This window comes from Heliangelus exortis, chromosome 6 (genome assembly GCF_036169615.1).
Source record: "Heliangelus exortis chromosome 6, bHelExo1.hap1, whole genome shotgun sequence".
Lineage (NCBI taxonomy): Eukaryota > Metazoa > Chordata > Aves > Apodiformes > Trochilidae > Heliangelus > Heliangelus exortis.
In genome coordinates this window covers 22,314,037-22,341,572 of record NC_092427.1, presented here as the reverse complement: position 1 = coordinate 22,341,572, position 27,536 = coordinate 22,314,037, and the positions used below count along the sequence as shown (strand labels likewise).

At 37.3% G+C, this 27,536-nt stretch overlaps 1 protein-coding gene across 6 annotated transcripts in view; it reads right to left on the bottom strand.

Moving 5' to 3' along the window:
* The window catches only part of RAPH1 (Ras association (RalGDS/AF-6) and pleckstrin homology domains 1), an 84,266-nt gene that overhangs the window by 12,787 nt on the left and 43,943 nt on the right, over positions 1-27,536 (bottom strand). For 4 of the 6 annotated variants that reach the window (XM_071747146.1, XM_071747143.1, XM_071747148.1 and 1 more), the window contains exons 5-10: positions 17,728-17,802; positions 10,061-10,138; positions 8,461-8,620; positions 3,188-3,309; positions 2,081-2,146; positions 793-936 (exon numbers count right to left, since the gene is read on the bottom strand). In XM_071747146.1, the coding sequence (XP_071603247.1) occupies positions 793-936; positions 2,081-2,146; positions 3,188-3,309; positions 8,461-8,620; positions 10,061-10,138; positions 17,728-17,802 (645 nt within the window). The remainder of the gene's footprint in view (positions 1-792; positions 937-2,080; positions 2,147-3,187; positions 3,310-8,460; positions 8,621-10,060; positions 10,139-17,727; positions 17,803-27,536) is intronic. The other 2 variants (XM_071747149.1, XM_071747144.1) reach the window with 1 other exon arrangement.

Below are 27,536 nucleotides of genomic sequence, written 5' to 3'. Positions count from 1 at the left end.
GAATAAAATTCTAATGATTTCTTGGCAGTTCTTGTATGGCAGAGAACTTGACCAGGATATCTTGCTCATAGATTTCTTTTTTAACAAAGCAGGAGGCTGTGGAAGGAACATCTGAGATTTATTCAGCTCTGAAGGGATTTGATTTCCTGACAGAGATTCTGCCTTCACTGCCAGCTGTAAGGGATGTGGACTTCCTGTACCGAGGATCAGTTGGTGCTGTCAAGACTGATGCATTCATGGACAACGTGAACTCAGTAGGTTCAGCCTCAACCTATAATGCATTTGTAGAAGCTATTTAGTTTTCATTACTGATACACACTGAACAGCAGTGACACTGAAGAAATGGCATTATATTTACCAATTTTCAGATTAGATTTACCAATCTCACACCGATTATATTTACCAATTTAACCAATGAAATAACAGAAATTATGCAGACTGATGGTGATCTGATCTTTTATGACTGGCATTTGCAGCATGACTTGTTCCTTATCTGAACTGTGCCTGAGGAAAGACTTAACTCTACCAATCCTTTTGCCTCAAGTATTAATGGCCACCTAACTCTGAGCTTGCAGTAGTCTCTTGTCTTCCTGTATTTTTAAATGTGGGCTTACACCCGTCATATTAAGTGCTACCACAGTAATTTACACAATATTTCCATGATAAAGCTGAATCTTTAATCAAAGTGTGTAGCACCAGGCAAGGTATAGCTAGGCTAAAATTCAAGGCTGACTCCTGTTCTGATGTACTAACAATAAAAAAATTAAAGGAATTTGCTTTAAAATAGCATACCTTTGCCTTCCCTTTAGGGACATAGTAGATTCCAGAAGCTCGAAGAAGAAAGTAACGTTTCTTCCAAGATTTCTTCCCATCTTCTTTCAGCCACAAAACTCCTTCAATCTCTGGCACAGTTACAGAACTTCCACAAAAACATTCCTGCCAATAAACAGTGGTTTGCAAAGAGAGAAACAGACAGAACATACAGCATACGGTGGTGCTTTAATGACTGAAATTCTGAAAGGCTTTATCTAAGGAATGCACACATAACAAGGGCAGCTCTTTTTTTTATGAGGCAATATGACTTAAAGAGATTAATTGCAGAAGCTATAGAGTAATTCAGACAAACAAACGAGGGGATCTTTGAATTTTCTCAGTGCAAGAATGGCAACAAACATGTAAGTGGCCACTGTAAAGATTTTCCAATGGCTTTACTGGATTTCAAGTCACTGAGTCACCCTACAGATGTAGCCTCATAAGTCTATGTATACACAAAACCTAATTACAAACACAGCTACAGTTCATTCCATGAATACTTTGTTGCTACTAACAGCTAACACCACAACTTCTGTTAAGCTGCCATTTAGAAAGATCTGAGGAAAATAAATGCTTCAAACACAGTCAAGATTAATATGCATCACAGAGAGTTATGAGTAATCAGAGAAGACAGAGAGAATTAAAATTACAACCCCTGCATGTCAGGGCTTCAAGCATCTTTTTGATCCACAGTATGCACATAAGCACTTTTCAAAACTCATAGTAAGAGCACAAGTATAACCCAAAACTGTATACTGAAAATATTTACGTTTGTGTAACTACTGAAATCATAATCATTATTCTGGAAATCGAGTGGAAGCTATGATGCTTGAAACTTCATAGCTTACTGACAAAATCTAAAATAGTAACAAAGACCAATCATTGAACCAGTGGTATAGAATTTTCTGGAGAATAACAACTTGGAGAGTACTAGTAAAAAATTGTGTACCACCACAGGTCAAAAAACAACAGGTGACAATTCTGGCAATTTTGACTGTTTCAGCCATGGTTACAGGTAACCTCATTTTGATTATCACTGTGTCTGGTATTTTAATTCTTAAACAAATGAGACACACTATTATAAAATGATCATTTCCAAATTAGGGTAACATGAAAATAGCTATTTATCTCAAATGTAACACATCTCATTCCCAGTTGTTCCAGAACTAGGTTTAGATCCATTCATCAATTTCAATCACCACAACCTTTTAGTTTAGCCTCAAGCTCTGAAATGACCACTATGGCCTTTTTGTTTTGACAGTCTTACCTCTAGAAGCACCTCTTTATTTCTGTCTGCCATCTCAGAGGTTTCCTTCTTCCCCAGAAGATAGTTCTGTAAAAAAATAGAAAGCTTAGTATTTCTATGGGCATTCAGTTTTGCTGAATAAAAATCCTTATTTTTCATGAAGAATTACTAAATACTCCTTGACTATTAAAAGGAACCTAACTATGCACAGGTACTGTATCTTATTTAATACAAAGTTTTGTAATCTTCTTCAGCTTGGAAAGTACTAGGACAGTGACCATCTTCTTCTTCCTAACCTCTAGCCCTTCTACTGGAAAAAAAAAATTCACAAAGTTTAGCCAGTTCAGTATTTTAAATCAAGGAGAAATATTGATATTATGGTGGTACCTCAATATTGTTGACAGTGCCTACAGTACATACTTGATAGTAAATGTATTTGCTACACGCTTTTAGAAAGAACTTAAAGAGTTTTGCTGCTTCATTGCAGAGCACTTGAGTAAGACATAGTTTTCAATTCTTGCTTTAAAAAAAATATCTGTAGCTACCATTTGAGACAGGAGAGGCATTAAAGCTATTTGAGAGAGAAGAGGGACCTTTGGTTTTCTAGCCAGGGAACAGGAAACACAGGTGAACAGAGGCAGGTCCCAGCTTCCACAGGGAGGGACACATTTTCTCTTCTCTTTTCTTCACTTGCCATTTGACCATGGAGTAGCTATTCTTAGATTTCCTCTTCCCCTTCCTGCCAGCAACTTAAGAATGCACAGTGGAGAGGCATTACTATTAGCAATATCTGTCAACACCTTTCTTGCATATTTACATATTTGAATAGCATTTAGTATCAGAGTAAATGCCATGAAACTGCTTGCCTTTATCTCCATGAAAATTACCCACAAACACATTAGTAAGGAGATTGCTCCAGCTCATTGTTTTCTGCTAGTGACTTGATTTTGTGTCAACCACAATGTGGACGTACACAGTGCCAAAATGTAAAGTTGCTTCACATTTTAATACATACACAACTATCAAAATAAAAGCATGGAAATGAATGCTACCAAAAAAGTGGGAAACTGCAAACAGGCATGCATGTGTGCATGCACACACACATTCCACATGATTACTGGGGCTTACCTGGGGATTCTTGAAAAGTGCATATTTCTCTATACGTTCCACGAACATTAGTTTGTTTTGACTATCTCTTGTCCAGTTCAGAAGATTTTCAACTAAATTTTCATGATCTTCAAAGATCCTTTCTGTAGCAATAAAAAGAGAGCAAATACATTTGAATCAGTCACATTTTGAGACAAACTACACTGTAGTTATACAGAATCACAGAATCATCTGGGTTGGAAGAGACCTCTGAGATCACCCTTGATCCACTGCCACTGTGGTTACCAGACCATGGCACTGAGTGCCACATTCAGTCTCTTCTTAAAAACCTCCAGGGATGGAGAATCCACCACCTCCCTGGGCAGCCCATTACATCTGATTATCTTCTCTACAAAGAATGTTTTCCTAATATCCAACCTAAACCTCCAGTCAGAGCTTAATTAAGTCCATGCCGTTAAGACTATACCTGGGAGACAAGGCAGAAAATAAAGTTCAGTGTCTACTAAAATGGAGATGAAGTTTACACTAAGAAACTAGAAGAACTCTAGTCAACTTTCAGATGTATTTGGTTTAATTTTACACACACACACACACCTTCAATGCTCTCACTTTTTTTTTCAAGCTTATAGTGCCATCATCATTAAGTGGTTTTTTGTGGTGTGTTTTTTTGGTTTTTGTTTTTTTTTTTTTACCTGACAAAGTCTATTATCCCACATGAATACAGCAGACTCAAATTTGGTGACATTTCAAATGTTACCATTACAAATAAAGTTATCACATTTATATGTACTCCAGTCCATGCATTCCCTGGCGAAATCTCTTAGCCAGCTTTGTCAGCACAAAAGTTGTTTCTTCATTCTCCATCACCATCACCATCTCACTAAAGTATTAAAACCAGTAAGAGAACACAACCAGAGAGAAAACAAAAGTTTCTGAAGGATGCAGAATACCCATCCTTAGTGAGGGTACTGTAGAAGTAATCTGAAAACTGACAGTGACATTTCTTACAATCCATCGTCCTGAATAAATGGTGTATCAACAGCTTCTGAGAACTATGAGCTATGATTCTCCACTGAAATAGTTATAACGAATACAAGATACCAAAAATAGGCAAAAGACAGGAAGAAAAGCAAAGCAAATTTACTAAAATGCTGGTGAAGCTGAATGCTACTAAAATGCTGAAAACTCTTATTCTAAAGCAAGTAAGGAGGAATACATCTTTGGGAAAGCCCTGGACCAACTGTCTTTTCCTTGAAAAGACACTACTGTAGAATCTTGCTTTCTGTAGTTTGCTCCCTCTTCACATTCTCCATACAGTGGCATTCCAGCAAATTATTTCTTTCAGAATCCTTTGGGACTTGCTTGCCCTTTCAATTGCATCTGAAAGCAGAACATCAATTTTTTCCACAAAATCAATTACAGCACACTTTTACAGATGGTATATGGCACCTATCACATTCACATCTAGGAGCTATCACTAATGAAGACTGACATAACAGATGACATCTCAACATATTTGGTAATTAAGAATACTAATCAGAGTTAATGCAACAAAATGTCATCTGTGGGGAATGAATTAAGGTTTGAGATGACAACACAACATTACTCAGGTCTCAGCTCTTTCTAAGAAGCTTTTGAGTTATAACTCATGACTTCCATCAAGCTCTATCAGCAACACAGCAATACTGTCTTCCAAGAAAGTAAAAAAGGTATTACCTAGCAGAAGAACAAAACAAAAACTTCAGAGGATTGTGATATAAAAGCCTAAATGTCACTTCAGCCTTGTAAGTGAAACAAGGTATGTTTCAAAACATAACAACTGTTATTAGAAGAACAATAACTGAACTCAAACAGGAAACTGTTCATTGAGTGTACACAAGCAGATAGTATGTAAACCTGCATTTGATGCATTAAACATACTTTCTAAAATTAAAATGTTGTAGCTCACACATATTTCATAGAAATTCTCTGCTAGAACTTAAAAAAAAAAAAGGGACCTTTGTCTGAACCAAAAGAAACCTCTTAGAAATGTCAGTTAAAAACTTGCAGGATAAAACTGGCGAAGCATTTCATTCTGCATTCTGGAAATAATATCACTGAGTTCTTCTGAAAGTATATATAAAGCTCCTGGTTAAACAATTAGTAACAAGTGACCTTCTACTTCAAGTACAGGTACCTAAATCAGACTCCTCAAAAACTAGTTAAGCACCTACACTTGAAGCAAACCATACATAAAATACAAACAACAACCAAGAACTTCACAGTCCTCATGTCTTAGACGTTTGTTAACTTAAAGCTTTCACTGCATCTTATTGAACTCTGCTGTTCATGAGCAATTAACTGACAAGACAACATGGTAAAGTACACTGAGAAAGTATGTAATCCTCTGTGTCTTGCTGAAAAAAAAAATATTATAATAAACAATTTCCTTCCTCTTACATAGGTATAACCAGAAAAAAATGTTTCAAAAGATGAACCACTAGAAAATAATACAATACAATACACAGCAGTACAAAGGGTGTGGGCTGTGCTGTAATAACTTTTTCACCTGTTTTTCATGTTCCAGTACAAAATACAGGAATCAAACAGGATTTTGGATCATTTTGGTAAAAACCTCATATGTGAAATCTATGAAAAACTACCTACCACTTGTCCTGTCAAGAATCAGTGAAAGCCAAAATGAAAAGGAAAAATAAAAAAGGGAAAAGGAAAAAAGGAGAAAAGGGAAAAAGGAGAAAAGGGAAAAAAGGAGAAAAGGGAAAAAGGGAAAAAGGGAAAAAGGGAAAAAGGGAAAAAGGGAAAAAGGGAAAAAGGGAAAAAGGGAAAAAGGGAAAAAGGGAAAAAGGGAAAAAGGGAAAAAGGGAAAAAGAGAAAAAGAGAAAAAGAGAAAAAGAGAAAAAGAGAAAAAGAGAAAAAGAGAAAAAGGGAAAAAGGGAAAAAGGGAAAAAGGGAAAAAAAGGAAAAAAAGGAGAAAAAGGAAAAAAAGGAAAAAAGGAAAAAAGGAAAAAAGGAAAAAAGGAAAAAAAGGAAAAAAAGGAAAAAAAGGGAAAAAAGGGAAAAAAGGGAAAAAAGGGAAAAAAGGGAAAAAAGGGAAAAAAGGGAAAAAAGAGAAAAAAGGAAAAAAAGGAAAAAAAGAGAAAAAAGGAAAAAAAGGAAAAAAAGGAAAAAAAGGAAAAAAAGGAAAAAAAGGAAAAAAAGGAAAAAAAGGAAAAAAAGGAAAAAAAGGAAAAAAAGGAAAAAGGAAGCTGAATTCTACCTTCTTAGGTTTATCATGTTGCAGTCTGAACTTAAACTTCTGTAATTATAGTTGTTCTTCAGCTTGAAACTCTTTCAATATAGCACTCAAATTCTATCTTTCCCAGTATATCACTGAGCCTGTACAGTAGGGAATGCATATATTTGCAAAACGTCCCAACATGATTAACCCTTGCTTCATTTCACAATAATATTAATTCAGTCCAACTGTTAATTGGATACATATCAGCTTATCTTTCCGTCTGCTGCCTAGCTCTTTGTTCCTAACAGAAGTTGAAATTTTTTTTCCAATATTTTTTTTTCCTGGCTGCACAGTGAATGTAAGTGTCTTAAGAAAGCAAATCTAGAATGAGAAAGACCTCTGGTTGAGCATTGAGTTCCAGATCCTGCCACCTACACATTCTGAGATTTTTTTCAGTGATAGAAACATAAAATTATTCCAGAACTAATAAGGTTCTCTACCTTGACTTGAGCAAGGCTGTTTCCCACAGAGAGAGAAGCTGGCTGCTCATGGCTTGGAGGCAAATACACTTTGTTGGATAAAAAATTGGTTGCATGGCTGGGTCCAGAGAGTTGTGTGAAATGGAGTTAACCCCAGCTGGTGGCCAGTCATGAGAGGTGTTCCCCAGGGCTCAGTGTTTCAGATCTTTATTGATGATTTGGATGAGGGGATATTTGAGTCCAGCCTTAGTAAGTTTGCAGGCAACACTAAGCTGGGTGAAAGTGTTGATCTGTTTGAGGGTATGGAGGCTCTGCAGAGGAATCTGGACAGGCTCCATCAATGGGCCAACAAGGCCAAATGTCAGGTCCTGTACTTTGGCCACAACAACTGCTGGCAGTGCCACAGGCATGGGGAAGAGTGGCTGGAGAGCTGCCTGCAGAGAGGGACCTGGGGGTGTTGACTGACAGCACGCTGAACATGAGCCAGCAGTGTGCCCAGGTGGCCAATGGCAACCTGGCCTGTCTCAGCAATAGTGTGACCAGCAGGACAAGGGAGGTGATCTTACCCATGTACCTGGCTTTTGTGAGGATGTACCTTGAGTACTGTGTGCAGTTTTGGGTGCCACAATATAGGAAGGACATGGAAGTGCTGGAGAGGGTGCAGAGAAGGGCAACGAAGCTGATGAGGGGTCTGGAGCACAGGTCTTATGAGTAGAGGCTGAGGGAACTGGGATTGTTCAGCTTGGAGAAGAGGATGCTGAGGGGAGACCTCATTGCTCTCTACAGCTACCTGAACGGAGGATGTAGTGAGGCAAGAGCTGGCCTCTTCTCCCTAGTGACCAGCAACAGGACAAGAGGCAATGAGTTCAATTTGCGCCAGAGGAGTAACAGATTGGATATTAGGAAAAATTTCTTCACAGAAACAGCAGTGAAGTATTGGAACAGGCTGCCCAGGGAGGTGGTGGAGGCACCATCCCTGGGCATGTTCAAAAAACAGGCAGACACGGTGCTTCAGGAGATGGTTTAGTGGCTACAGTGGTGTAAGGCTGACGTTTGGACTTGATGATCTTGAAGGTCTTTTCTAATCTTGAACACTCTACAGTTCTAAATAAACAACTCACATTGTGGTATATGCAATGCAGTAAAAAGGAGCTTTAACTGCCCTTAGAGTCACAATGCCAATTATATTAAAGTATTGAAAAGAAAAAATATGTAGACAGCTTTTTGTACAAAGAGATATAATGTTCAGTACAAAATACTGGCACAGATGCATTGTAAGCTTTTTCTCCTTCTTTATCCCTCTTTCTTCTGCAAGGAAAACATCAAAATCAGGAGGCCCAGTGACTAGACACTACTAAAGTTCCTGTATCACAATTTAGAATTTAAACATGCTTTTAATATGAATTAAGAAAACATTTTCAGATCATTCTCAAGCATTATTCATGAGTTTTATTACACGAATGAATACTTAATGCATGAATGAACAGGACGATGAACATTATGAAGACAGGAATTTTAAATCATTCTAAGGACATAGATATAGACAAGTGTTACATTAGTAGAGAGGAATAGTATAAGGATTTATAATCATTACTTACCCATTTGCAATTCAGAGATGGTTTCCACCAATGACCAATCTAAACTATAACCACAATGTGATTTGTCCATCAGATTGTCCAACACTTGTCTCACTGTCTGCCTCTCATCCACCATCATTGTTTTTGAGCTGTCATCAGACATATGGACTCTGATCACCAACTATTAAGCAGAAAATTCAGAAAACTATGAGCAGGATTAATTTCCCAGATTTCAAAACAAAGCATTTTTTTAAGATCTGTTTTCTTTTCTAAGGTTTTTTTAAAGTAGCATAAAATTTTAAGTTCAATCAAAACACTCTACCAAAATGTAAAAAGCCACAGATATTTGTATAATGGACACCCAACAAGATATTGTTATCCTTCAGTATAAGAGAGTAAATATAAAGGTCTTCCCAATAGAATGACAACTTTTCAGTTCTGTTTTAAGGTGGAAAAAAATCCTCCTGCCAAACTGTCCTGTTCTGGTAATAAAGCGTCTTTGTGACAATTTTTGTGACAATTTTTGTGACATTTCTAGGTGGGAAAAACATAGATACAGAGCTTTTCACAACTTTTTACAGAATCAGAACTTTTCACATTTGCAATTCAAGCTTTCTGCCCATTTCCTCCATATTTTCTAAAAAAGCTGATTATGTAAAATGTACCTACACTAAATCTTCATTTTCTGAAGAGTAAGCAGCATTAGTGTGAAAGAAAACTGCTTTTAAACACCATGGCTTTTCATAGGCACTTTAGATGTTACTGTCCAGAAAGAAAAATGTAGCCCTTTTCTTAGCCAATAAGAAAATGTAATAGATTCTTCTTGCCAATCTTTATGCTTCCTTTTAAACGCATTGTTTAGCTGGAAAAGTTAAAATGTTCTAATTGCAATACATTGGTTGGCTTGTTAATGCCTATCTTCCAGCCAGAACAGCTTTCCAGCTTTTGGTATATAAACACTAAATGTAAAAGGCATTTTAAGCTGCTGAAAAACTCCAAACATGAAATAATGATGCAAAGTTTCAGGAGAACACTGTACTCTTCAGTAGTGCATCAGCAGTAGTGTCAGTAAACTTTCTCCACTTGATAACCCCCCCTTTCTGTAGTCTAGAACGTTTGTACAACAACATAAATCCTGTTATGCATAACAAGAAAGGATCTGTAAAGAAGAGACCAAAATTTTAGATGTGTGACTGCTTAACATACAAAGACAATTTCAGGAGGCTGGACCTTCAGTTGACCTCTAGGTAGGAGCTAGCAAAGCATTCATATAATCAGAGAATGGTTTGGGCTGGAAGGGGCCTTTGAAGCTCATCTAGTTCCAACCCCCCCTGCATGGGCAGGGACACCTCCTACTCTCAGTTATATAACATAACAGTTGTTCTCTCAGATATAAAATAAGATATCCTTTAAGAAAAACACAATGTTACCCCATATGCTACAATTTTCTTCATTAGATACAGATTAGATAAGAAAGTACATTACCATTTCGGATCAGAACACTACAGTGTTCCTATTTTATTTAGCAAACTTGAGGGTAATAGACACAAATGAGAAGCATTTTGCCTACATTTTCCAGGTAGGAAAATACAGATCTTATATATCAGTAAAAATAACTTACCTTTTTCACTTGTGCCTCTTTAATCTTCTCTAATGCAACCCTAATCTTCTCAGCTTTGAGTTTAGCAGCCTGTTCCTCCTAGGGAAAGACAACACAGAGAATTCCATTTAACACAAACTTCAGCCTGATTTTAGTGGATTTAATTTTGAGGCTACTGCGCTTTAAAACATGAACTGAAACACTGATATACCCACCTACGAATCCTCAACTATTTCTTACGGATCACAAAGATTATATATATTTTTTTTAATGACAAACAGTGTCACTCTCTCTACATATAGATAACATTCAGAAATATAACTGTAATTATCTCCAGAAGAACATACTGGAGGTACATATTTTGTATAGACACATTTGGCATCCTCCTGTTCTTCCATATTGCAGCCATCTGCATTGCTATGAAATAATTCAGCATATCATATATACATAAGTCATAGATTTGGACAATAAATATTCAACAAGAGTGTACAATTAAGTATGTTGATCAACAAAGCACCTAACAGCACACTGAGAAGTATCAGAATTAGACAGCAAACAGAAAGTACGTAAAACATATATTATAAATAGGAGCCCATATGATCTGTATAGGTTTGGAAGATTTTAAACTTTTAAATCCGTTTGCAGTAAGTAGCTTGAACACTCCCTTTATCTGTACTAAATCCAGGTTGGATTTCTCCTTGCTTCAAATATTTTAAGACACATAATGTAAACAAGCATTCTTTCTTTTGATATTCTTTTTTAAGTATTATTGTTACAACCGGAAATGCATTAACAGTTCAGGTAACTTAAGTCTATTCTACCTGTTGATGCTAAAGAAATCTGTATATTGTAAGACTGCAATGCTGGTTTTTAATTTCTGGAGATCACCGATATTTCTGTTGAAAGTAGATTTGAACTATGCAGCTAAAAAAATCAACCACTCTTTTTAACAAGTCATATGCAGGTTTCAGATTTTAGAAATGGATGTTCATTGTGTGTAATATCTAAAAGGATCATAATTACCTACAAATCTCTAGAACAAGAAATTAGCATATTAAATAAACAAAAAAATCCCCTCCAAAACAAACAATTCCTTAGAAAAGCAAAATGAAGAAGTTGCACAGCCAATCATAACAACCCTCAGCATGTCATGGACATCTAGTTCTGCATTGCTGTCCTCTATGAATGTAATTCATATTTTCTTTACTATGTGTTTAGATGGTTACTTTTCATGTAGGAACTAAGATTCAGCTACCCTGAGACCCACAAAGTTTTCCACTTCTCAGTGAATTACCAATATTCCTATCAACTGTTAAAGGGCATTTCCAGTGCTACTTATTGTACTCTTACTTTACAGCTTTTGCTTCCTCACACCTTATATGCACTGGAAAAGTTATCAGCTATCCAGGACAAAAAGCTGCCTGGTAAGAAACACAAGCAGAAAAAAAATGATCTTGAAACATTATCAGGGTATTTCGTTACCTAGGGTTTAATTAGTCTACAAGGAACTATGCCTTTTTTTTTTTTTTTTTCTTACCTAACAATGGTGTCATATAGCTTAAAAATGCTCAAGTTGGATTAGCATTCTATTAAAAACAAGCAGTGCTATGATACCTAGAACTTCACAGCCACAGCCACAGGCAGCAGCAAGAGAGCAAGAACAAACATCTCTGTTGATCACAAAGTTTACATTGCATCATTCCCTAAAATGCTTTTAAAAATAAACATGTAGACCAAAAAGGTTTTGAAGGGTGTAAAACCGTGACAAAGATTTACTATTTTAATGCCTAACACTTACTTCTCATTTCCCACTTGATTTTAATGTGAGTCCAGAGATCAGAATTTCTTATACTTTACTGGAGTTTCACAAAGTTAGTTTAAATTTAAACAAAAGCCCAGAATTACCATTATAAAAATAAGAATTGGCTTAAACCAGCAACAAATGACAAAGAGGTCTGAATCGACTTACTGGAAATTCACAGAGGAAAAGGAAGCAAAAATCAGGAATTTCTGAAAGCACACAGTAATGAAGAAATTTAAGTTATTCAAGTTCTGCTTTATAGTTATTTACCTAGGGAACTGTTGCATCATTGCTGAAATAACAAATGACGCTTTACTGAAGCAGGAGTAACAACAGCCATCCACATCCTCTCCTCATCACAGCCATCTCAAAACTGCTCTCAGACACACACAGGCTCAGCCCAGGCTCTTTCCTCTCCCTGAACATGCAACCAAGAGAACTCCTCAACACAAAAAGCGTATGCAATCCATCAGCTTGCACTAAATTAACAACATTTTTCATTGCATATGATGAAATGTGACAGGTAGCCAAAATACCTGATTGCAATTGTAAACTATTCCAAGCCACAAACAAATTGTACTTACAGTCCAATTCCATTTAACTTATTTATTTATTTCCTCTTTGCTAGCAAATCTTTCTAGTAATACCAATATGAGGTAAATTGAAGGGTCATAAATACACATTTAAATGAGAGGACTTCTGCCTAGGTCATGGTTGCACAAGTGGCATCCTCCAACATAAATCCCCAATGTGCCTGAAGTACCTGCCTCCCATTCCCAGTGTTACTTCTCAGTTACAGCAGTCCTACTGCTACTGTGGCCACACAGATCACAGCCAGAGGGCTGACCTGGTTGAAAATTAACACAGCAGAAAGATTCAGGTGAATCAGTTCCTTGACAGCCTTGCCTTTATGGTCACATACACGCTATGGAAAGGCATAAAGGAGATCCACATATACACCCACTGTGTGAAAACTCAGAACATCAAGGAGTGTAAATTTCTACCTGTAAAAGGATAGGAGTCTGTTTTAGTAGCAGTATATGTATCACTGCTAAACTGCAACATAAATTCCTCATTTTCATGGGATGATTTTGGGATTACTGTTATACTTGCATTTTAAAGTTTTGAGCTGAGATTACTTTTGAGCTGACATTACTTTTGGTTATGGAAAAACATCACACTTTATTTAAAGAATACTTAGCAACATACTTATGCTAAGAACTTGTTAATTTAATATTTCCTAACCCATTGTGAACTAAAATTGAATGAATACAGTTCTAATTTAAAGCTACTGCATTCTAATGACCTTTTTTTTGGTATTTCTGTGCACAAATTCAGTTTTCTGTAATTTTAGCCTCTAATGAAACGTTGGAAAGAATAACCCCCAAAAAAGCCACATCTAAGATTTCCTTAATTTAACAACAATCACAGTTTCTGCCCCCAGTTTCCAGTTAAAGGTGCAGCTAAAGACACACCATCTGTATTTTAACATTAAATACGCAAGATTTGTGCTACGACAGAGCTGCTCTTGATCAAATGATTCTATGCCTCACATTTCTAGGCTGGGATTATATTTTTTATTTTGTTGCATATTTTTAAAGTATCATTAACTGATTCCTTTTACTGAGATCACAGAATGCCAGGATGGAAGTGACCCCAAGGATCCCCTGGACCAACCTTTCTCAGTAAGAACATGGTTTAAATGAGATAGCTCACACGCTGTCAAGCTGATCAAAAGTGTCCAAATTATTCCAATGTCCAACAGTTCTCACAGTGGAACATATTTTTTTCTGGTGTTCACAGAATCACAGAATTGTCACAGTTGGAAAAGACCTCTCAGATCACTGAGTCAAACCATCAACCCAGAAAAAAAAACCCAAAAACAAAGCAAAAAACCCCACCATGCTCACCAGAGCATCTCCTGAAGTGCTATGTCTACACAGTTTTTGATGCAATTGAGATGTCCCCAGAATCACAGGAAGAATATTAAAAAAAAGTAAAGACTTAAGAAAGGTTACAGTATTTAGGAAAGCCAGTAAGTCCACTTTTCACTTAAGCTGGCAGATACACAGATTACAAGAGGCATAAAAGAAGAAACTGCTTTCATATTTAGTATTTGAAAGTTTTCTCTGAAGTCTCTCTCTCAATGCAGGTAAGAAGATAATGAAGACAAACAGCACTGACTTTGGAAGGACCAGAAGGAGGTAACCACTTAATTTTCCCAGCCACAGTCTAGCCTCAGGCAGAAAGGCAACCTTGAAACACCATATTACTAGCTCCGAAATGTACCCAATTCCCCAAAACTTCAAGACACCTTTATTAGCCCTATGTTTCACGTGCATCATTCAGAACACAAATCACTTTATTACTAAAAAACCCAAACCCAAACAAATACCAAAACAAATATATATGTGAAAAGCACGAGAAGGGAAAGGCCAAGTGTTAACACCAGTTCTTCTGTATTTCTTGATATACTCAGTAGGACAGGCAGAACAGTGTGGCAATGTGTAACCATTATCAATATGCTTTATTGCATTTTTTGTCAAAATGCTCCACAATAACATACATCTGAGTAAAGCAGAGAGGGAAAGGGCATTATGCTCTTTGTGTGAGTGTACAGCACCAATTTTCCTGGTGAGGAACATCACATCTTTCCTTATGCAGACTCATCCCACATTTCCTCGTCCTTCCTTCTCTCAGTATAGAGTTCTCTATGCCTCTGGCATGTTCCTGACATTGCCACCATATTGCATTATATTAAAAATATGGAAACACATGAAAAGCAGTAGTATTACTTTGGGAACTGTGTCTGAGAATTATTCACGTGAAAAGTGTTTAAATATTACAACAGTACACTAAGGGTGGTGCCCTATTTTTCCTTTCATAGAATGGTTTGTTCTACTTCTGTGCACTGCTGACGAACTCTTTCCCATTTGAAGACCAACTCCAGCACAGAAGTTGGTTTCTGAATGCAAACTGGGAAGCAGAAGTTACATTTGAAATGCATCTAGAAGTCATACTGGCCATTGTCACAAGTTCCCACAGAAGGGATCTTCCCCAGCCCCCAGTCTGCAGATGCTTATGAACTTAAGTGGATAATGGCATTTATGAATCTCTCCCAAACCTCCCTTGTGCTTAATCAAAACTACCCCGTATTTCATACTCTCCCCAATGATCTGGGCCAGACTACAATACCACGTACTATTTGACAAAATGTATTGCTAGAATTGTGATGCAAAGAAAATTTCACAGACAAATCTGGCAGTGCTACTTCTTATTAAAGAGAAACACTGCACAACTTGAACAAGATCAGACTTGTATTTGCTTATAATATTATTAAGCCAACTTGTTGGGAAGAAAACTGCAGCATTAGCATCTATCTCAAGAGACAAGCTTAGTCCAGTACCTCAGATATGTCAAAGGATAAGGAAAAGCAGGAATTTCACTGTCTCTTTTATCACCTAAAGCATTAATCTGCACCAAATTATCTTCAGGTTTGCCTCTGAATAGGACCTGCTTTCTAACACCTTTAGGCCTCTAACAGCTGAGGCTACCTAAGGAAAATGGTTATTGGAAAAAATGTCTTAGGACCAGGAAAAAGCAAGAAAGAGAAGAGAAAAAAAGCAACAAAAATGAACTACACAAAACAGGAGGGAGAATAAGCCTTAGAAACCATGGTAAATTTGATAGTGGAAAAAATACTACAATATAACAGATGAGGCACTAGGATTGAATGGTAAGGAGTTTTTCTGCACAAAAAGCTCAGCTGATATGCAGAACAGGGAAGAAACACAGATTTGAGAACATTGCTTGTTTAACAATGTATGCACAGCAACTTACTATAACTTCCTCCAAGACAGAAGTGTCATTAAAAGTACAGAGGAACATCACAATTGGTACAAAGCAGGGTGTTGAATAAAAATTTGATATAATTTTCAGTGTTGCACAAAACACTACTACTAACTACCTGCATAAATTTTTGAGTTTCCAGGTGTGACCATCACAACTTCCTTAAAAACTGGCTGTAGGGGACCGGAGTTTTCAGATCATGCTTTGGAGATTAAAATCAATTGCTGTATTTTTAAACTGAATTAAAAAAAAAAAACAACTCAAGAATGAGTACCTCTAAATCAGACTGAGCTAAGATGCATGAAGTCAAATTCACAACTGACTCAAAGGTCTGAAGAGATTACAATGTGTAGTAAGAAAAATCTACAAACATGAGGAATCAGCATTGCTGAGAAGAATTTGTCTTTCACATGAAAAGAGAATGAAGTACTAAGAATAGGTATAACATGAGTCCCTGGGTAATCTGTTTCATTTTTTCCACTACCCTCATGGCAAAGAACTTTTTCCTAACAACCAATCGAAATTTACTCCCCTCTAATTTAAAACCATTGCCTCTCATCCTATCACTACAGGCACTTGCAAGCAATTCATCTCCAGCCTTCCTGCAGGCCCTTTTAAGTACTGGAAGGTGACTACTACGTCTCTGTGGAGCATTCTTTTCTCCAGGCTGAACGACCCCAGCTCCTCAGCCTGTCTTCACAGGAGAGGTGTTCCAGCCCCCTGATCATTTTTGTGGCCCTCCTTCTAAACCCTCCTAACTATAGCTCTCCTTTTTTTCCTTATTCATGATGTTGTGATAGCAGTGGTAGGCTTTCTTCATCGTGGGCATTCCTCTGGTGTATGCTGCCCATCATAGATGTCTTCATTGGATGGTCTTTCCCAAGACCTAGTCTGGTATCTATTTTGGCCCTGAGGGGGGGTGAGGAAGGAGGTCATCTGCTGCCTTGACCATGAACTGGCCTCCACTCACTCCCCTCACCAGTGTTACTGCCTCTGTTCTGACAGGGACAGGATACAAGGGCTCTGATCCTGAGAACTATCACGATGGGTGCCCCCATTCCTGATTCAGGGAGGGCATGGCCAGCCTCAACCAGTCTCTCCTGCTCAGCCTCCCTGATATTCCTCAATTATTCAACTCCCTCTTTCAGTTTTGCAGCCCAGCAGAGGAGATCACCCACCTCCTCACAGTGCCACAGCAGTCATCATCACTGCCACTGCTGCCAGGGAAACTCTCACCTTCCCTGCAGACTCTCACCTTCCCTGTCACACTTCTGTGGGAACTCCATCTGGGTTCCCATGTCCACTCTGGGAACTGTAGAGCTCATGACCTTCTGCTGGGAGGAGACCATAGTTAATCTCTTTTCCAGAAGGTGATGATGACCCACAGGATCCACCTGCAGTTCCAACAGAGCTGACTTGCTTGCTTCATCCCTCCTATCCTAGTTTCAAATATAGTTCTTAAACTGAACAGCAATTCTTGCTCTCTTAGTACATTACAAACCTCTTTCATGTAAAGAAAATGAATTTATAATCAAGATTCATACATACCTGGCTCATTAAACCAGTCTTATATGATATTCTCCCCCCATATCGACAGCATCAAAATGTTAAAAAAAAAATAATAATCCCCTTATTATATATATTACAGGTTATCTTCAATATAGCATGTGAACTTATTTTAAGGACAATACTAAATTCTCCCACATATTTTCCACAGCTGTGATCTTTATTTTTTTTAAACTACTGAATGGCAATAGGAAAAAGAGAACTTTGAGCTCAGTGCGTTTCCTTTTCAGCTAAGTCATGTTGCCTGCTGACATGGCTATCAAGTCTCTTCCAAGAGCTTGAACACTTTGATAAATCTTCAGAAACAAATAATAAAATTCAGCCTTTAAAAGCACCTTGGACAATCAGGAAAATCATGCAAGTAAATGCACAAGTTCCTGGAAAGGGCAGGACGAGAAGCAGCACAGCACACACCAAAAGCATTCTTTCTACATAGAAATAGTCACATACAGGTGAAAATAAGAAGCATCACCTTGGTCAGCAAATGAGAAGGCTTTCCTGCAATGTTTCTCAGAAGAAGGGAGGTTTCCCTGTCCAAATAGGAGTGCTTGTGCAGAAAGAAAGAGAAAGAACATAAATCAAAAGAAGTCAGTATAGTAATTTTATAATGTCTTGATTACAGAAGATAGAGTTTAAGGGAAAAAGACCCCCAAACCTTAGTCCCAACTTTTTTCCCTCCCATAAAAACTTGAACATCCCCACGAACTATAAGCCTAACAAGCTTACAAACTAGTAAGTATAAAATCAGTTGTGCTAATACAGGACACTTTTAATCTTGTCCTATCAAAATGTCACACACACACTAGAATTAAGAAAAGTTTTAAAAGTTTTGCTTACCTGCTACTTTTATTTTTTTTTTTTTTTTTTTGGTTGGCTTTTTTTTTTCTGCAAGAGACAACTTATTTTTAAAGACATTTAGAACTACAAGATTAAGAACATATGCACTTATGATGTTTTTTATAATTCTGTCCAGTCTTCTAAAACTGAACATACTACTTCCATTACAGAAACATAAAGCCACTAAAAACTGGTCATCCTGGAGACAAGGAACTGGTTTCAGGCTGGCTGCTGCTTCCACAGATAAAACAAAAAAGATGTTACTGTAATAATAATCCAAACCTGACTTAAAGGTTTGGTTTTTTTTTTTTAAAGGACTTAAGTCTCTCTTGTCCTGTATAGCCCAAATTCTATAATCCAAGAAGATAAATCCACATATTTCTCTTGTAAGATAAATTAGCAGAAAACATACTTTAATCTGTTTCAAAAATGGGATGCAAAATCAGTAACAATCAGTAGAGAAGGACTTCTCAAAAGGAAAAAATCAGTTAATGACAGTTAACAGTGATTATCTTCTCCAGTATCTGCTGCAGACAAACAATAACACCATGAGCCCACAGGAATTTGCAGAACCACGCAGTCTTAAGTCTGCTAAGGAAATTGGGATACTATTAAGGCACTTAGCAAGAGCAGTATGGATGTCTTCTGGGTACCAGCACTGTACACCTGATTTTGTCCTATATGGCCGCATCTTTCTCAGCCTTATCTGTATAGATTTGTCCAGTGCCATATAGAACAGACAACAGGACAATCTACTATACACTTGTTTAATAATTAGCAGCACAGAATCCCTGCCTCTTCTTCAGAGACACACTGATTATAGTCTCCTGAAAAAAAGCCAGGAGACCATGTCTACAACTTCATGCAGGGCAGTACCAAATAGTGTGGTGAACACAGTTCCTGCAGGGGAAGTACACTTGGTGTGACTGCCACATGCTGGGATAAGTAATCAAGGATCTGCAGCAGGCTTTAGAAGTCACAAAGCCTTTACACAGCATTCTAAGTAAAACCTACGATCCAGGCATCCTAAGTAAAACCTAGGATCCAGCTCCACTTGGTACTTCACCACTAACACAGACGCACCTCCTATGTTTTAAAAGCACAGCAGTGCTGTCTAGCAACAGATTTTTCACATCTCAAGCACACACCTCTGTGATGCAGGACCTGGTATAATTAAAAGATCTCATGCATTGTTAAGTCATACAGAATTCTCAGATTACACTTCCTGACAAACATAACCCTGTCATTGGCACTGATGAACTATTACATTCTGCTTTTTCTAAACTTTTCCCCAGCAACTTCACAACCTGAGGAAGGCATTTAATCAGCCTGATCAAGTGTGAGACAATGCTAACATTGCTGATGAGTAATGCAGCTTTGCTCAACTTAATTAAAAGAGGATCAGCCTGCCTTCATTTCTTCCAGGTGCATTTTTACTCTGAATTGTATCCTATCACCTGTATCCTAATATCTGTATTTCCTATACAGAAGCTCTGACTTCACACATTCAGTTTAGAATGGTCTCACTACAGCTTATTACTACAGAACTTTCAGAATAAAATGGTTGGCTCAATGCAAAGCTCAAAAATATAAATAAAAATTCAATGACAAATCCAAGGAATATCTTTTAGAGGATTTCTTGATTTGAGTTCTTGTCAGGCATCATAGACTCCAATTAATAGGGATCATTTTTTCTTGGTAAACAGGAACTGCAATAGGAAAAACATTACAATGTACCTTAGTAGCCTCTCCCTTAGGGTTTAGCCCCATTCTCTCCTTATCTGATCAGTCAACATTAGTGCCAGGATAGAGAGGGCATTACTGAATCTCTTAAAGGAAATACTATTTGCTGGTGAATGTTTCTCCTACAGAGAAATTCAAGGCATATTTTGTATCCTTCATCCAATCAATGGTCATTTGGGCCATGGTCATGTTGCCATCATGCATTTAAGTGGAACTTTTCTCTATTGAGGGACTTCCCTTGTATCCAGAAATAGGAATGCCATATATTTCTTAAAAAATAATTACCACTGAGGACTTCACTAATCCTGCTTTCTAGAACTGCAGCAAAATATGAAAAGACAGAACCACAGGAGAGTTACTCTGGAAATAATGAATTATAGTATTTCCTGGGAGCAGGTGTTGGCCAGTAAGATAACAGCACATGTATTGGAGCTGGGGAGACATGTCTAGAAACTAAAAAGTTCTTTGCCAGAGAGCTTTTGTGCACGGCTCCTTTCTTCTGCATAACACATTCTGCAGGTACCCAAAAGTTAGAATGAGAAGTGGCAGCAAAGCAACATAAAAGCCAAAATTCTAGGAATTACAGCATGGCTGAACAACACTTAACATTTTTAAAATATTTGACCTGCACAAACCATTAGAGAAAGAAAAAAACCTTTCATTGTAGAACGTCTTACTCTTTCACAATTCACACTTTTGAAGCATTTAATCTATTTCAAAGCAAAAACTTCTGCTCAAACATCAAGTTTTGAGATTAACAGATGCTGCCCTTCAATACAGGCTCCAAGGAATATTCAGAGGAAAATAAGTATTTTCCTACTTTTTCTTAAAATACTACAATCACAGAGAATCTAAACAGCCCACTCTTCCTCTTCACTTCCGGAGTTCAACTATGTATCAGTGCTCTGACAGTATAAATACTTGATATTTCCATATAATAACCTACTTTTCTGCCCCGAGAACCCTTCCAGACTAAAAATAACACCAATCAAATTTACAGAAACAAAACCAGAACATTAATTACTCCTTGGTAGAGATTTCTAGTCATGCTCCATGAAATCCATCTGTTCTGCTTCCACCTGCTCCCATCACGACAAGAACTTATCCCTGGCAAAAACCAAATCTCTCCCCTGGTGCACAAGCTTTAGTTCCTTCAGAATATAAACCCATTTCCAACTACACAAGGCAGTCCACGCTGTCCTTGCCAATGCCATGCAGGTTTCTACCCTGTTGCAGTAACCTGACTGCTTCCACAGTGGAAAGGCCATGAGGGGTATTTTTACTTTGATTTTTTTTTTTTTAAACTAAATATCCTTGTATGATAAAAGTACTTTGAAACACTACAAAATTAGCAAAATTTGACAAAAGCTTCAGAGAAGGCAAAAGGGTGCAGTTTGTTATACTAAGCATGAAATTTTGTAACAGCTGGGTTGTAACAATTTTGGAATACTATTTAATGGCTGCATTCATTAAAATATTCAGTGAAGTTTATTCAGCATGGATTCAACATCTTCAGGCATAAATACCAGAAGTTCATGGACCAACTCTTGAATTTTCTGTTTTCAGAGAACTTAACACAAAGTAGCTGCTTATGTATGAAAGTTTTTTCAATGCTGAAACATTTTTGTACTCATCACCAAACCTTTAGCAAACCTATAAAACATGTTTGCTAAACATGATAGAACAGATGGACTAACAGGAAAATGAAAACTCTTTTCAGATTTTCAGAGTATAATTGGTTGCACGATACTAAATGAAAAGTAATCCTCACCATGGCCAAAAGCTCAAGATTTTCTCCTATATTACCCTTGTCAGTTCCTTTATGAAAAGTTCAGTGGGTTGTTTTAGATCTTAGAGGAAAAAACAGCTGTAAAAAACAAAACAAAACAAAAAACAAACTTGAAATGTTTTCTAAACTAACACTAAATTACTGAGCATACTAAGAGTTATTTTTCCAGATGGTAACTGATGGTTGGATTTTAAGAAATAAAGGAGGTGATAAACAAAGTTGTTTAGCCAGGTTCTGAAGGATGCTGGCAACCTTCTAAGGTATTTTATTTTATTGTTCTAATGCCTTAAGCATGTTAAATAGAAAAACTTCTTTCTGGTCAAATGTTATCCAAAAATTCAAAGACATCATTAACTCAATGTATGTACAACAGAATAATTCACCTCAGTATTTAAAAAAAAAAACAAAAACAAAAACAAAAAAAAAATGCACTGAGGGCTTGTGTACATAACCACATTTCTGAGAAAACTAACAATTTAACATTAAGATACATAATTAAACCAGCTGGTGGCACTACTGTGCTACCAGTCTAGATTTAATGACAGCTGAGAAGTACTTCAGAAGTCTCCTTTTGTCTCTAAGAAACAAATTAAAACAGGGAAACTGAGTAAGCAGTATCCAACAAAAAGCTATATGCTTGAAAAACTTGGTTAAAAAAATAATTACTATAGCTTTAGTTTCAACTTCATCAGTATGCTGAATTCTTTAGACTCCAGCTTAAAGAATTAGAATCCCAATTACAAAGAGAACTTGAGTTAAAAAGTTTAAACATAATTTTTGTAATTTTGTCCCAAAATGGGACAAAGACGGGAAAGGAGAACTGAAAGTTTTCTTTGTAAATTCTGAAATTATGTACTCATAAGCAATGTATAAAAGCACATAATCTAAAATTATGAATATTGTATTTAAAAAAATCAATTTTCTGCTGTCATTTGCAATGAGGGTTGTTTAGGGTGGAGAAAAGGAGGATGAGGAAAGACCTTAAGGGTCTCTACGACTGTGTGAAAGGAGATTGTAGCACGATGGATGTTGGTCTCTTCTCCCAGGTAACAACTGAGAGGACACGAAGTGGCCTGAAGTTTCACCAGGGCAACTTGGATATTGGGTAGCACTGGATATTAAGAAAGCTTCTGCACTGAAACAGTTACCAAGCAGTGGAACAGGCTGCCCAGGGTCAAAGTCACCATCCCTGGAGGTATTTTAAAAGACACATAGAAGGGGCATCTAAGGATACAGTTAAGTGGTTGCTGAGATGCTTTTAAAGGACTTTTCCACCCTAAATGCTTCTATGATTCTGTTGTCTTATATGATTCAATGACTGCAAAGAACAATCACTCTTCAGAAAAGTTAAGTAGCCTTACCCAATGAATAACTAGAAAATAGACAATGATCAAATTAAGATTAAAAAGCTTGACTGTAATGACATAGATGGTTACCTTACTGCATTGCTGGGTTACTAATGAATCAAACTCAAGTCACTAATGTGATTTTTGTGTTGCAGGCAAATTGACACAACTATTGATGTAAACAGAAGCCATAAGTTATATATCTCATAACTTACAGGAGTAAATTCAGCTTCCTCTTCTGGAAAGTAAACGGGATGCTTGGACTGACTGATAGAAAATCTCACAGAAACAATGAAAATGTAGAAAAATAGGAAGGGGACGATGCAAATGGGGTTAGAAAAGGGGTTAGAAAAGGGAGGGAGAAGGCTTCATTATTGTTTGGAAGAGTGAATAAAGAAGCAGTAATTAATTTAAGAAGAGGCAACAAAATGAGACTAAGAAGTTGCAGTGTCCCTCATTCAATTTCTTATGGATAAATGATCAATGACTTAGAGACAAGAGAGATTAAGGCTCTCTCCTATGGGAAGGGAGAAGAAGATACGAGAAGGGAGAAGTATGCATCTGACCAAAGGAACAAGGGAAACAGCCAATCTTAGATGACAACACTTCAATAAAACATCTGCAGGCACACACAACATGCTTTTTCTACATTTGTTGCAAATGCTGGCAACATTCTTCCACAGTCATTTGCTCACTAAGCCAACAACTGAAAGTTAAATTCTTTTAACAGTACAAACAGAAAAAATACTGTCACGTTGCACATTCTTATCTGCTTCCCATGTCAGTTTCTTCATACCAGTAATAATACACTCAGATGAATAAGTATATAATAAGAATGTCCATTGAGCAGAGATTTATCTTATTTCCAGTTGGTCGTGCTATTTTAGATCACCCTCAAACTGTAATTAATTTTAAAAGAAACAGAGGAAATATTTCTGTATTTTCATATGCTTTCGTAAGGGAAGGGAAAAAAAAAAAGCTGACATTTGTGGCTCAGGACAAAATGTTCATGGTACTGTCAAGCTTCTTGGTTTCAAGTTGGTGAGGCATCAGAAACTGAAAATTACGACAATAAGAAGTACTTAAGATTTCCACTGTGTTGTCCAATGTTTGCCCATTTTCTTTCAAAGGCACAGAAGTATTTGTGTCAGGCATGTCGATTTTGGTAACAAAGTTACACACTTAGAAGTTTGACATACACAAAAGGGGTTAGAGTTTATTCCTATAAAAACCTCAGAAGAAGAAAACAAGACACTTGGAACCTGAAGAAGTAGCATCAGATAACAGAGCTGTGTAATACTTTCACATAAGTCTTTTTAGTTCCTTGTAAAAATTCTGACAAGCTATAATTACTTAGACCAAATTTTTCCCTGATGGGTAACTGTTATAAGATGACTGCTGGTTGTTTACATTATATGAAGTATTTCCAAGGGAGAAAGGAAAGCATAGCCTATTAGAAATACAGATATTTTTAAAGACCTCTGCACATCTGACCACAAAATAGCTTATTGACAGTGGTATCCTCAAAGACTTGCTTTGCATCGTCCCATGGGAAACACTCAAAATTTGTCTGTGCAGAAGCCTTTGGAATTCTAATTGTAGTCCATGAATTCTCAGAGAAGTCTGGAGCACCACAACGAAAGGAACTCAGGGCTGCATCCTCTCACAGAGCCCTGCCCAACCCTTCAGCTGCACTGCACACTCCTAACCTTGAACAACTGACTGGCCAAGTTTGGGAATTCTTGGACCTTTGGTGGGAGATCACAGCAGCCTTCTTTAAATTGTAGTGCCTGGCTGCTGCAGGGCATCTTGAAGGCAGACACAGGAAATGAGAATCTGAAGCTGTTACTCCCTGCTCCCAAGGGGCCCAACCCTCTTCCTGGAACTCACGCTACTCCATTTCACTGCAGGAAACTGGAATTTCCTAAGCCTAGGTGCTAGGCTTTAAAAATAAATAAATAAATAAATAATGTACATCAAGTATTTCTTAACTTATTTAGAACTTCATGCCAGTTCTGATAGTTGAAATACACTGCAATTAAAGACACGTGTCTGTGGACACTGCAAATTAATAAACTGCTGCATTGTGTTCCAGAGCTGCACTATTTCTTAGTCCATGCAACTCCTGGGTCAGGTTACTTCCCTGTCAAACACAAGTTCCTTGAGACAGAGCAGGAAAGAAAGGATTTCAAAAGCTAGAAAACGTTTTAGTTCAAACTAAATTTCACCACTGGTTTTAAGACCAAACTGCCACAAAAAGAGACTGTCCTGACCTTCCCACATCTCCATCTGTGTGGGCAGCACTGATTTTGACCATGCAGTTCAGTGGATCAATGAATAACTAATTCAAAAGGATATTTTTCAGGCAGACCACAAGATGATTCCAACCACAAGACAGCTGCACAAATATTAGTTCTAATGCAAGATGGGGCAAGACTGTCCAATTCAGCAGTACCATGGACCCAAATTAGCATAAACCAAACACGGAATCTCAAATGAAGTTTGTATGCACTGAAGATGTTTCAAGCAGTGGAATTTTCCTAAAAGAAAAAAAAAAACCGACCCAAAAACCCACAAAGGATAATTTCACAGAAAATGGTTGTCTGATCTGTTCAAAAGAGCTGCATTAAATGGAAGAATGGAAGAAGGAAAAAATCACCCCAAACTATAGTGAGACTAATTAATGTGTAACTGCATTAGACACAGACTATCAGATACTTGATCCTGCAAAGGACTCTACCTGCAGCATAGAAAACAAGACATTAAAGCAGCCAATAAAACAAAGGCATAAAAGTAGACAGTTTTAATTGCTTTAGTTTGAATCTGCTGCCTTTTACACTGATAAGTAACTGCATTAAGTAACATTTGCTTAGATGTATGCTAACTTCTGAACTATGAATCAGCCCTCAAAGAATGATTGTGCATATCAAATAATCTAAAGGCTGAGGGAGATGGGTCTCTATCTTGGAGGAGATGTGAGGGGTGACCTCATTAATGTTTATAAATATGTAAAGGGTGAGTATCAGGCTGGTGAAGCCAGGCTTTCTCAGTGATGACCAATGATAGGAGAAAGGGTATTGAGTACAAGCTGGAGCATAGGAGGTTCTGTAAGAATAAACTGTTTCACTGTGAGGGTGCCAGAACACTGGAAAATGCTGCACAGTGGAGTTTCCTTCTCTGGAGACATTCAAATCCTGCCTGGCCAACACTAGGTGATCCTGCTCTGGCAGGGGGTTGGACTCTTTCCAGGTAACTTCATTCTGTGATTAATGATATAAATTTTCATTGATAAACCCTATCCTAAACCCCAGTATTTTTCCAGCATGAATACAGTGAGATTAATTTTAAAATGTGGCTATTTATACATTACCAAATTCAATCTGTTTTTTACAACTGATGAAGTTGGTGATAGCCACCTCTGATCAATGCACCTGAAGAGCCAAGAGGGGAAGCTAAAAAGATAAAATAAAGTCACTGGGCTGCAAACAGCTTCCATCAGCAACAGCAGCTGTTCTACTGTTGGCATTACTGATAGAACCACACATGTACATATGCAGAAGCCTAACCATTCTCAGAGGGTACCAGTTCAGCTGCCACCAGCTCACATTCTTCCCTTTTAAGAGGCAGAGTCTACTGTACTGGAAAATGAAGGCTGATGAACCTTGGACTGTGTTCCTCCATTAAGAAAGTTGGAACAGCTGGAGAACAGAAACCATCAAGTGCTTCATATCTCCAGAAGAATGCAATGAAAGAAAAACCAAAAGGTAAATTCTAACTCTCATACTGTGACTTTGTTGGAGACAGTCATCTCCCTTCTGCCACGAGCAAGAGGCTATCAGGAACGACTCTGAATAAGCAGTTTTATCTGCAGATAAATGCATGTGGGACACCAGAGTTTGAGCCATTCAGTTGCAGTCAACGAAATATTCCAACATCACAGAACTACCAGAAAGAAAAGCATTTAGGCATAGACAATGCCTTTAGTAATTCTGTCATTTGAGTTGATAGCAGTTTTGCCAGCCAGCTGTGTCAAACAAGATCTGCATCATACTCTCATTTTCTTCTTCAGTCCAGAGAGGGAACTTTAAAGCTTATTTATCAGTGTGAGGCACAGCTGACAAGCAATTTAAAAAGATAAATATATTCTTACGTGTTTTACAGTTCCTGCTACACTTTAATTAGTGACATCCTACATGAAAAAAGTAAATTTTAAATTAGTGGCTACATAATAAGTTGGATACACTGATTGGGAGAATCAAGATTTCCCAACATAAAGATAATGTTTATGTTCCCATTTCCCCTTATTTTCAGTCTGTATAACCCCCAATTTTTAAAACCTATCATTCCATGCATGTGCAGTAATTTCAGCTTTTAGAATGTCTCCCTTGGACTGAAATACAAAATTCTTAAAAAAAATTAACAGTTCATCTCACCATTTTATTTGCAGATTCCATTAGTATTACATGGAAAAAAAAAAAGAAAAATGTTTAGGTGCTAGTTTTGCAGGTACTGGGAAAACTGTGTTAGTAATCTTTGTGCTCTAGTGCATCATAGGACAAAAACTGT